The sequence below is a fragment of the Lissotriton vulgaris genome, chromosome 5 (genome assembly GCF_964263255.1).
Source record: "Lissotriton vulgaris chromosome 5, aLisVul1.2, whole genome shotgun sequence".
NCBI lineage: Eukaryota > Metazoa > Chordata > Amphibia > Caudata > Salamandridae > Lissotriton > Lissotriton vulgaris.
This window is the reverse complement of record NC_141693.1, coordinates 1,642,491,974-1,642,504,852: the sequence shown is the minus strand read 5'-3', so window position 1 is coordinate 1,642,504,852 and position 12,879 is coordinate 1,642,491,974. Positions and strand designations below refer to the sequence as shown.

At 45.4% G+C, this 12,879-nt stretch overlaps 1 protein-coding gene across 4 annotated transcripts in view; it reads right to left on the bottom strand.

Moving 5' to 3' along the window:
* The window catches only part of LOC147716893 (rho GTPase-activating protein 27-like), a 163,862-nt gene that overhangs the window by 82,176 nt on the left and 68,807 nt on the right, over positions 1-12,879 (bottom strand). For all 4 annotated transcript variants that reach the window (XM_086923784.1, XM_086923786.1, XM_086923785.1 and 1 more), the window contains one exon: positions 4,175-4,242. In XM_086923784.1, the coding sequence (XP_086779910.1) occupies positions 4,175-4,242 (68 nt within the window). The remainder of the gene's footprint in view (positions 1-4,174; positions 4,243-12,879) is intronic.

The window sequence follows — 12,879 nt, the reverse complement described above, 5'->3', positions numbered from 1 at the left end:
AAGGATTAAGGCAAAGATATCTCACAATGCGGCAGTACAGCAACATCAGTCTGACTACGCTTCATCTCCTATTACATAGGTCACACAACCCGCCTCTGTCTCATCACAGAATTATCCTCTGCCACCCAACAATCATGCAGACTCATGACCAACGACAGACACTATCTCAAGCCCAGGACATACTACTGTAGCCCCTTCACAACTGATATGCTCTGATGCAATTATATCCAAAGTAGACGAGGTCCCAGCTATCTTGAAGACTGTCTTTAACAGTTTTAAAGCAACAAAGATTCCTTGGCACCTAATCTGCATCACAGCTCTCTAAGTAAAAATAACATTTGCACCCAAACTAATCTGGTCATTACCATGGTAGACGTGCAGAGCATGCCTCAAGAGGTATCCACCCAAGCCGCTAGGATTGCAGAGGCCGGAAAAGTAGGGCCACATGGTAAACCAATTAGCACACGAACAACTCCATCATCTTGCTCTCCCTTACCTCATGCACATCAAAACTGACTTTAGCTCCATTAATAAGAAACATGCTACAGGAAACCCATTGACTGTTGTCCAGCAATGGGAGCTACCTCATTTACAACACATAGAAATACAGGGGACGGTTCCTTTGGACGAGACTGAGTCAATTTCACAACTCAATCTGATGCAATTATCTTATTTATTTGATTTGAACACCAAAGATGATTTCATGCCACTGCGGTCTAAAAAGAATCGTAAGAGATTAAAGAAACTGAATAAAAAGAGCAATAGCAGGGTGTCATGCATCGAAACTGAGAAGAAACTTTGTTCAGGGAAACCTCAGTTGTAGCTGCAATGATCACAAGACCATCTGTTCTGGACAATAGGGCTGCCAACCATCAATATCTGCTATACACCACATTAATACAGACGGCAGGGTTCAAACAGGACCCCCAGAGGTTAGCACCCTAGCAGCACAACACATTTTACATCAGCACCATCTGTTAATGGGTGTGAATCTAGAGTATCTCAGTCATCGGCTTGGTGAATGCTAGGCAACCCTGGGAAGATGCAACAAACTAGAACCGCAGGCTCCCAAACCGTTCCGTCTAGGCCTACCCCTGAAGGGGTCATAAACAAGACAAAATGTCTTCACAGGATCACCACTGCTCCAAATGATAGCTTTCAGTCCGAGGTTTTTACTAACAATTGCAATAACTTGCAGCCAGCAACACAAAGCACTCCCTATCTGGAAATCAAAATAGGGCCTTAACAGACTGGAAGGGTGGTATGGACTGGGGCACCAGTCACATCATGGTACACAACTAGTTATCACATTTTAATCTTAGCAGTGCTCCTGAAGCGAAACTTATAGATCACACTTCATGAACCTCTAAAACACGAACAGGGCAGGAGATGCAACAAGCAGTGCCAATTCTATTAAAACCCCAATATTAGTCATGCGGCCTTTAAGAGTACCTCAACCAGGCCAATATTACGAAATTGTTAAAGACTCTTCCAACCATTTATCCATTTTCATCCCAGACAATCCGCAAAGTGGCCTTCCTGCCAAGAAAGAATGGGGAACTTAACAAGACTATCAAACTAACACTAAACTCAAGGAAGCAAGGCAGCAAACCTCATTCTAGAGCTAAAAGAGATGCTCCAAAAATGAGAAATAGAGCTTGCATGTCGATGGAAAATTCTTCACCTCACTAGTCCTTCAAGACCTTCAGGGCTGAGCCTCTCAAGCAAACTTAATTCCATGGTTCCAGGCAGGATTCCGCAAAAACTCTGGGACCACGGACAACATTGTAGAACTGGCTCTCCAAATTCACTCGACACTGACCAATAAGCGTGCGTTGCATGCATCCTTTATAGACTATAAAGAATCCTTTGACAGGATAGATAGGTCACAGCTGTAGCAGCAGATATGCACTTGGGCCCTATTATGCATAGGGCGCACTTTCCTGTTTTGCGCCACAGCACACCTTAAAACAGGTGCGCCAGGCGCCAATAGGGAAATGGCACCCTATAACATTGAATGCGCTGCCCGCAGGACAACCACGAAGTAGTGCTGCCCTGGGGGCAGCGCATTCAAGTGAAAAGTGGAGCGGCTTTGAAACAGCCTCTCCGTGTTTCACTGTGCAGGCTGCAACCCACCTGCACTCTTAAGAAGGGAGAGATTCCCCTTGCAAGTGGGTGCAGATAGTGTCGGCACCTGCCTGCAAGGGGATGTCTGGGGGGTCCATAGGACCACCTTTTTCACCTCTGGAGGGCTGCACCGATTCTATTTTGGCAGACTCATAATAATTTCTACATTTACGTTCCAGTTTCTGTAGCCTAAATGTGGCAACTTTTAGGTCTTGAGAAAACCACAGGAGTGGTCTACTGCGATTAATGACTCACTTAGAGATCAAAAGGCTGTGCACGTCTGCTTCCTTAATTAGTATGTTACTAAGAGCCTACCTTTAAGCATCCACACCACTGAGGAAATGATAGAATGAATCGACTAAGGTCATGGCCTTGAATTCTTTTAATTTCTTTGTTAAGTTCGTGATGGCCAAGATGGGAACAGAGAACTTAATAATGTGATGATCAGACCATATACAGAGATGGTCAATGCCATGTTATACGTCCAAATGTGATCTAAAACATGACCTTTTACATGAGCAGATTGATGAATATTTAACTGGATTAAGAGATGCCAATAAATCTGAAAAGTCTTATCTTTTTGGAAGTCAAGTCTTTGTCCGCCCAATGGTTAAAGTCCCCAATGACTAGGATTTTAAAGCTGTACATGATTAAGGAACAGAATAATTTGTCATAGTCCAGATGAAAAGTATTCCTGTAGATTGGGCGTGGATACAAAATTCATCACAGGGAGGTTTTTGGGATCAGTTGAACTGTTTACGTCTCCTGTAGTCGCCATTATATTGTTGTAATATTGCTTAATACCCAGCCGCCAGCTTTGTGGTTAGTCCTATGTTGTTGGAATATGTGAAAGCCAACCAGGACTACCATGAGTATACCTGCGGAGGATACTTCAACCAGCCATCCACATTTCTGTGAGTAAGTGGGTGTGTAGATAATCTTTAATTAACGAAACTGGCTGGATCATATAGAGAAAGGGGAGTTTGCATATGGTTGGGGCTGAAGCTACGGAGCAGGATTGATACTCTCTCTCCTCACCTCCACTGAAAAACACCACCCAAGATGGTCGCCTATGCCTTAGTTCCTGTTAACACAGAACTGTATAAAGTGAGAGCAGGCATCCTATTGGGGATAAATAGGAATCATTGCTACCTTTAAGGAGAACAATAAATTTTCTCAACAAATGAAGCATTATAGAAAATAGCGCCAATTGGCATAAATAATTATGTCCATTCCTTAGCGCTGTATCAAGGGTCCCCGGCTTTCAAACTTACTTTAAGACTAGAAGTTTCACTTAAAACAATCATGAAAAATAAGTAGTGGTAAATATTAGTTCAAGGTAGTAAAAAGAAAAAGACTGCTCTCACTGTCCTCTTTCACATGGTCGCGCTGCGGCTAGATTTAATTAGCGGACGGAGTCTACTGCAACAGGACTATTGATGGCTATTGCTCTTGCCCCACACCAACCCAATCAAAAGTCATAATAATGGGTAACATATAGAGCGAAGGATAAGGCACTCGAAATATGCCCAGTGGCTAGGGGTGACATTAAAGAATTAGAATTAAATTCCATACATTGTGTGGTCGACCTCGGTGCTCACTGTTGTAATGGCAAATAAAATTTGCCAATACTGAATATTTTTATACGCAATATGTATATATCCTGGATCCATATTTTTCTGGGATAAGGCCGGGAGAAAACAGTGCTCCCTAGTCAAAAATGGATCCACCCTGCTCAAATGCAGCTGCAGTACTAAGTTTCTGCAATGAAGCTCGCGGGTATTTTAGGCGTGTTCTTCCAGCCGTCTTAGAAACCTGCTCTCCTGCCAGCTCTCAAGTACATTTTTAGAAATTAATTTCTACTTCAGCTTGCCGTCCTGGCGACTGAACTGGCTGTGAGAACCCTCCAGAGCAGTGCGCAAGCACACTGGAACCAAGTTGAGAGAGAAAAAACGCGCTTCAAACACGGTTTATTTACCCAAATAACTATGGAAAGAAAAACAAATAAATAACTAGATTGAGTTGTTTAAAATGCCTCATGTCTTACCGAAGTCTCTTTCCGTTTTCTGCAATTTTGGTTTTATTTAGAATTCCAGCTTTATCGAGACCTTTTGGCTGCAAAAACAATGGAACAGTTTAATGTTAATTTGACCACTATAACACACATCCACATATGGGCAAGGAAACACGCAGCAGTAGAGTAAGAAGCTTCAGAAAACAGTATTGTTCCCATCCTTATAAAGCCCATTATTTTACAACACTTATGGAGGTTGACGTTTGGTTGTGGTTTTCCATTTTAAATATGCAAACTCTTCACAAACAGTGCCGCTCGCACACCCTTTATTGTGCCCCTTCTGCCAGTGCCCACTGTGCCTTTGGCTGTGCGCAATTCACTTTGGTTGCAGCACATGGCCTTTTGCAATGCTCTGTACCTGTTGCTTGCAACCAAAGAGCCCAGAGCGCACGGCTGAGGTATCTGTCGTGGCCATAGGGAGACACCTTCAGACATGGCTTATGCCCAGCCCTCAACCCCAAATCCCTAATTTGCGAGCCTACTGCACAAAGCCTTCAACAAGATGCAGCAAGATCCGGACACGGGCGGTATCGCATGCATCCACTGCCCATTCGCCACAGAGCTCATGAGACCCTGGGCAGTGCAAGGACATGGCCCGCAGCATGTCCTGTGTTCAGGTAAGATAACGTAAACAAGATTTTTGCAATGCAATAGGTCTCGCATTTACACAAGTTTAAGCTATTGGCATTGTAAATGACAACGCCTTATAGTTATGTTTTAAAAACGAAAACAAAAATAAAAGGCATTGTCGTTTGCAATGTCAATAGCTCAAACTTGCGTAAATGCGAGACCTATTGCATTGCAAATGCTTGTTCTAGATTATATTGTTCACGCATCTAGATCGCAGAGTCACGTAGCTTTCAAACGAAACTAAATCCGGCCTCGTTTATTTTGGAACTTGTATTCTTGTCCCTAATAGAAGGGGGCATGATAATTATACTTTGTTTTGGGATACAGAAACTTGCAATCTGTTGATTATCCATCTGAAGCAAACACAAGCTGTTGAAAGAATTACATTATTTATTTAACTTGACACCCTGAGCCACGAGACAAATACACTGCAAGTACTCCGACCCCCCTCCTCACACTCTGGGCATGATGTCGTCGCACACTGCCTGTCCCTCTCTGAAGAAGATTCTATGGTCTGGGGCGAGCCTAATTTTGCTGCGGTGTTAGCTGCTCAACACAGGCCCTGTACAAGCATAGCTCTGTAATCATGAGACCGACAGGGTCTTAATAGAAGAGCAGATGGACGGGGCACAAGCCAGCGTGTCCTCAGCAGATCGTGTCACGGTACGGATCCGCAATCAGACCCCCCAGGATATTGCGGCATAGATTTGCAAATTTAGCGGCACAAAAATAGAAATTTAGCGGCACAAAAATGGAAATTTAGTGGCATTATTGCGGCACTTTATTTCACTCCTATCCATTCCTTTTCAGCCATAAATCAATGGCGCTGTTTTAGCAGAGTATTCCACTTTGAAATAGGCATGTTTAAAGTGTCTGAGAGGGTTTGCTTGCCATATTCTCCTTTTTGGTATATTTTTGAGCATAGGTTTAGCCAAGCACAATCAATAGCAGAGTAAGCATGGGCGGAAAATCCGTTCCGCTCGCGGATTTTGCGGATTTTCGGTAATTTCGCAATCCGCGAACTCCCGCGAATTTACCGAAAATCCGCAAATCCGCAAATCCGCGAATTTTTCCGGGGGCAAAAGTTCAAACCTGGCCTGTTGTAACTATTTTAGGATGGCGCCGGCAAGCTGCCAGCGCCATCCTAAAATAGTTACTAAGTTAGCGTCAACAGGAAGCTCTAATAGATAAAATAAAGCAGGTGCTCGCACCTGCTTTATTTTATCTATTAGAGCTTCCTGTTGAAGCTAATTTAGTAAGTATTTTAGGATGGCGCTGGCAGCTTGCCGGCGCCATCCTAAAATATTTACAACATGCCCTTCCTGTGACCCTTCCTGTGACTCATTCGTCGTCGAGGCAGGTGTGCCTCTTCCCAAATCTACCGTGGAAAATCAGCTGTGGTGCTGGATAGAGGCTTTTGCATCCTTGACTTTCATGAGCGCAATACCCGTGCTGTTCCTGTGACCAGGAGCTTTTTCTCTTCATCTGCTGAACTGATCTTTCTCTGACCTTTTATGCACACAAGAGGCATGTGAACTCGCATGGAAGCCCCGCACGTTTGGCCCCGCGCACACACTCGCGGTTTGCACCGTCTTCCCGCCATTCACCCACTATGATGGACAGCTCACTCAAGGGACCCCTGCGCCCTTCGGGGCGATTGCATAGTAACACACACATGGTCGCTCGAACTAGTTGATGCTCAAATTCAGTGACTCATTCATTAGCCCAAAAACAATCATGAGCGTCTTCGAGGCTGGACAGGTGTGCCTCTTCCCAAATCTACTGTGGAAAGTCAGCTGTGATGCTGGGTAGAGGCCTTTGCATCCTTGACTTTCATGAGCGCAATCCCCGTGCTGTTCCTGTGACCAGGAGCGTCTTTCTCTTCATATTATTGTGTTCGCACGGGTTGCTGCAAGTTCGCACGCGTTTTGTACAATTTCGCAATTTGCAAAATTGTACAAAACCCTCGCGAACTTGCAGAAACCTGTGCAAACATAAAAAAAAATTAAATCCGCAAATTCGCGAGAATTCACGGATTTTGCGGATTGCGAGTTCGCAAATCCGCAAAATCCGCGAACGCGAGATCCGCAAAATTCGCCCATGCTTATAGCAGAGGGTTGCTGGTCATCTTGCAGCGTCTGTGGGACTGAGTCCTACCCCCCCCCCCCTCCCCCCAAAGAGGTGTTGTCAAGGTCTTGGACCCTTGACTGGAGTCAGAGTATACTTCTCCCGGCTGATCTGAGGGTTTCACCAGAACCGAGGCAGATTGACGCAGAGACATGCATCACAGCACAGCGCTGCTCCTCATTGGCACCTTTACCCTATCTCAGTGCTCCTCAGCTCCTGATCGGCAACTGCAGCGGGTTCAATGCACCGTAAAATAGTGAAAGACTATCTCAGCTGGGATCACCAAGTATGATAAGGAGTGAACACTAGTGGCCATCCTAGTGATAGTAGGAGGGCCTTGTGGAGATGGAAACAAATGGAGTTAAATAAAGCTCTTATACACTGATAAGGAGGAGTAGCCCAACTATAATACAGATTACGATTAAAAGAGACAATCAGCAGTAAAGGGACCACGCCCATGTTGCGCCAAGTGCACTTGTGTGTTCAGAAACACTAAGAGTGGCCCTGCATAAGCGAGCTGCTGGCTAATAAGTTACCTAGTGGATATAAGTCACTTCATAGAGATGTGTGGTAATGCTCCAAATGCCCACTGTAATGGATTGCGGGACACCGGCAGAATGCCTGTGAACATGAACAGGACAAAATAAGAGAGGGCAGACTAAATACAGTTATTCAAAGCTGAAAAAAAGACTCACCAACAAGATCGCCACTCTTGAAGGGAACTATAATGACATACGGCACTTCGGTGGGGTTAAATTGTCTATAATGTCTGACATATGTAGAAATATCCCAGATGCCTATTATTCGTAATAACTGTGCCGGAAAAAAGCCGGTGAACATGTAGAAAGCATGAGAGCAGACTGATTTAAGGCAATGGAGATAGACACTGTATAAAAGGAAACACGAACGAAAACTGATTAAAATTATATAAAGTAGTAAAGGAGGTCAACGGGTCAACAAAATCATACATTATTCTGCGAGAGATAATTGCTATGAAAACTCGCCAGTCCTTCAAATAATTCCGTACCGAAAGAGTCAAATGTCGAAAACGCAACCACAATTGAAAGTACACCTGCAGAAAAGTGAAAAATGAACAATCCCTAATAATACTTAACTAAACATAATTAAGGTCCATACTTTGCTTACTTGAAATGTTGGAGCCATAAACTTTCAAGATCGTAACAGAGGCAGAAGCACTCCACTGGGCAACAACACGCCCTCTGCCAAAAGGAAGGGAGTATCTTCATCTCAGTGCACACACCAAGCTTTCGGTGCTTTAAATCACTGCGCTGCTAAACACAGATTTCTGTAAACACTGCCACAATGAAAACAGACACAAGGCAAGAAGCAAAAAAAAAAACCTTCCTAGAAAAACGCCACTTTATCTTCTCGGAATATAATGAAAGCAGCATCCAACTAGACTTTTAAAAGGACAGGAGGGGCCCCATACTGTGCCACAATGCCACGTGCCATTTAAGAACAGTTAAACATAACAACATGTAAATCCTTCCTGCTCCCGGTGACTCGGGCGGGTCTTCCTTTCACAGCGCTCTGTCTCTGATGTGACCTGGAGGCTCTCTGTCTGAGAGGTGTTAACAATTGAGGCCGATTAAGACTAATCAGACCCCCGAGGAGCTTGCAACACCTGATTTCGCGGCCACTTTTGTAACAAGCATTTACAATGCAATGGTTTTGCCTTTGTTAAAGTTAGAGCTATTGGCATTGCTCTTGACATTATTTTTATTTATGTTTTTTTTAACATAAATGGCATTGTCATTTACAATAGCAAATTCAACCACTCATCTAACCCATCTGAACACCCAGCCACTGATCCACCCGCTCATCTATCTACGCATGCGCTTGCCAATCTCTTCATTCACCCACCCAGCTTCCCACTTGTCCATTCCGGTACCCACTCATCTATCAAAGCAGGCGCCCGCCGACCTCATCATACATCCGCTCCCTCGTCCCTCCCTCCAGCTGCCCACCTACTCATCCATCCACTCATCCTTCCACCTATTCATCCATCCGCTCACACATCCATCCGCCCACTCATCAATCTGCTCATCCTTCCACCCGCTCATCCATCCACTCACTCATCCATCTGCTCATCCTTCCACCCACCCATCCGCCCGCTCATCCTTCCACCTACTCATCCATCCACTCATCCTTCCACCTACTCATCCATCCATCCACCCACTCATCCATCCGCTCATCCTTCCACCTACTCATCCATCCGCTCACTCATCCATCCGCCCACTCTTCCATCCGCCCACTCATCCATCCGCCCACTCATCCATCCGCCCACTCATCCATCCGCCCACTCATCCACTACAAAACAGTGGGTTGTGGTTCGTGTCTTTACAGCATAGACGTACACTGAGGTTGTATGGGATAAACACACACATATATACATTCACCATTGGCGAAGCTGATATTTGAATTCAATATGTATTACTGGGTGGAATTTTTGTTCTATGATTCTAGTATACGTATGTCCCATCCTACGAGGTATAGATTCCTGCTCGTAATAGAAAGGTGCGAATATTCTGCCTGGATCTGCTCAGCGTCTGGCTAGTAATTAACAGTATCATTAACAATGTGCATTACGCGCACTATGCAAACTTGCTTTATAAATGGACGCTGTGTCTGACAGCAAGAGTGCTACACGTACGCTATAGATACTTGAACAACATATTGTCCGTAGTAGACGCGCGTGAACATTCTCCAGACATCCGCGCCACGATTTGCTGCGTGTGCGCTGCAGGTCATTTCCCATGTGCATACAGGTACCTTGGTAAGCTGAATAAAGCAGCGCAGTGTGTGCAATTTATAGGACGTGTCTGTGTGCACCCCACAGGCCTTCATAAGTGGCTGACAGCACACCGTGTACACCTTACAGGACTTGGCGGTGCCACGGCTGTGCGCACTCACATCCAATCCCCATTATGCATATGCGGGGCAGTCGAGGTCGCACTAACAGGTGGTTCCCTTACTATGCCGCAAAGAGAGGAAGGTGGCGTGAAGCGCCGGCCCTCGCACGACGGAACCAGGCGGACATAAACAGCTCGGCCTTGTTAAAACATAAGAAACAAAACATTTTCCAATTCGGATGGGGAGGGGGGGGGATTGGGGGAGGAGGGAGGTGGACGACAGAACCACCCTCCCTAACCCTCAGCAGCTGAAACGTCTGCCCGAAGCAGCCTGTCTGGACCTACTGAAGCCACCGCACACTGCTGCTGACGGATGATGTGGGTGCGGCCAGCTCGCCACAGAGGCCCACGGCGACAGGGGCAGCAGGTGAGCATGTCGCCAGGGTTGCAGAACACCCCTGCCCCCCCCACCCCCAACAGCTTACCTTTAACTTACTGCGGCAGCTCAGACGAGCCTGGCTTGCCCCCCTCAAAGTTGGTGACGCACCTACGCAACACAGGGCGGCCAGGGGCTGGAGGACTCCCGCTCCTCCCTCTAGACTGGCCAGAACTCTGGGGCTCCCCCTTCACTTGGGAGCCCAGGGAAGGACACGGCAGGCGGCTTCTTCTCCTTGCGCTGGAGCTCTTCTTCTCCGGCACTTCCGCTTGTCCCGCCCCCGGCCTGCCTGACTTCCGGGTCGCAGCCAATCGCAGCGCGGCCCTGGGGTCGGGAGGCCGGACAGCGCCTCCTAATCTCCCACCGGGCCGGCGGCGGTGTAAACACGGGGCTATGCCGGGTGGGCACCGGCTTCAATTAAAATATAAAGCGAGGTGGCACTCGCTCAAAGGCGGCAATGTCCCTGGCAGGGTGGGCACCTGCCAGGGGGCTCAAAAAAATCGGCAAGGGACGAGGCAACTGTATTGAGGGCGGGTGCCGTCAATGCCGGAACAGACTCGGGGGCGCTCCCGAGAACTGGCTTTCGGCTGACGTCGCCAAAAGCCAAAAATTCTCGGGAACGCCCCCGAATCTGGTCCTGCATTGACGGACAAACGTGTCTTCCAATGGCTAGCCTCCATTTATGGAGCTAGCCAATGAAAGACGGGGGCGGATTCCCAGCCCCCATACTATACTCATTAGCTTTTTCCTAGCACATGCGTACTTCGTACGCATTGGCTAGGCAAAACCTAAAACCGGTCAGCTGTAGACTAAATGGGAATCAAATGAGCGACAAACTCATGAAACTTCATGAAATGTGAACTTGATTAAATGTGTCTGGTCATTATGCCGGCGTCTACTTTAACCTCTTCCCGTTCCTAATACATAGGGATCTTATACATTTCAACATTTTTACTTTTCTCCTATTGGGTTTTAATACTAGCTTCAGTATTTTTAATGCTGCTGCAGAAAATGGCGTTTAACCTGCTCGTTTCAAGTTCAAATCCAGGGGGAAATAACTATGCAATTGATAGAAGGGTTGCTACTGGGTTGGCTAACAGCAATTATCATTGAACACAAACAAGCAATCCAGTTTTTAGCGATGAGTATAAAAGTACGAAAGATATAATTGCTTGTGAGCATTTACAAGGTCTAAATAAATAAATAGCACCTCAGCTGGAAATGTTTCAATTTTTAAATCAACGTATTTCTTTCAGTCTTTACTTAAATCACAGACTTCGGTGTCACACTAGGTTGATTGGGTTATTACATAACAATGACAAAAAATGGGTCAATCAACTTTTAATGTAACTTTTTACAGCACTCAAAAATGTTGATCGTACATAAAAGAAGGCTTATTCCAAACTATATTAGAATTCCTGCTAGGTCTATCACCCACAGAGCTGAACCTATGAGATTGCAAATGTAAAACAAATTCCACAATTAACTATTTTGTAATTCAAAAGGATGGGCTGAGTACATATTGTGGAAAATGCATCCTGTGTCAAACAGGCTAGCAGACACAGTTCTTATTGTCTGTAATGATTACGCTAGATTGCCTCCATTCCCCTGTCGCAAGTCCATGACTCCCACTAAGCCCTAACAAGGTCACGCCCTCATCCTTTTGAAGAAACTATAGCATGTGCGGAATGCATACGAGTGGGTCTGAAACATCTGTATACTACAAACTGGACTTTAGTAATTCCACTGGTTTACTCTCCGAATTGAAGCAACTCCCTTATGGCGCATATAGATCGGTGTGTTTATTAATTCATCCGTAATACAGCCCATATGATCACTCATAGAAATAAATAACTGAGGTGGATCAACACAATGCTTCTCGGAGAAGGCTTCATTTCCAACTATCTGATTGCTCAGCCTTCTCCTCCTTGGCCATCAGTAAGTCAGTTCAGTTTCACAATCACGCCCTTATGAAACCTCTTTCCGCAACATGCTAATTCCTTGATGTGAGGACAATCTCTGCATAGTTCACTGTATGTAAATATTGTCTGGCCTTCAACTCTGTGAAGCCAAAGATACTGTCAAATGCCAACAGATGGTTGGATTGTGTTTCCATAGCAAAGTCGTTTATAATAATTGCCTTATGGATGCAAATGCCATTCTCATCATATTCAATTCACAAAATGCTATTATAGGACAGGCTGCAATAGTTTGTATTAGGAAATGTGCTGAAAACTCGGATTGCCTCGCCACGTTGATCTGAATACAGACCAGCCTGCTGCAAAACTGTCGCAATACTTATGTGTAATCAACAACAGTGAAATTGTGGTGTATGGAACAGATCTCTCTACAGCAGAAGATGTTTAAATCCCATAAAGATGGCATGGGACTGACGAGGGACGTACTAACTCAAACGATAATCCAGACAATTTCATGGGATCCCGTGATATCCCACGCCGCAGGGAGGGAGTTTGTGACTAAATGCGAATTTAATAGTCTTTGGCTCTGACTGAAGGTCAGAGGCATTTATCAATAACTCAAATTAAGCAACTTAAAACATTTCATAATGTCCCCCCCCCCCCCCCCAAAAAAAAACCTTAGCAACATTCATT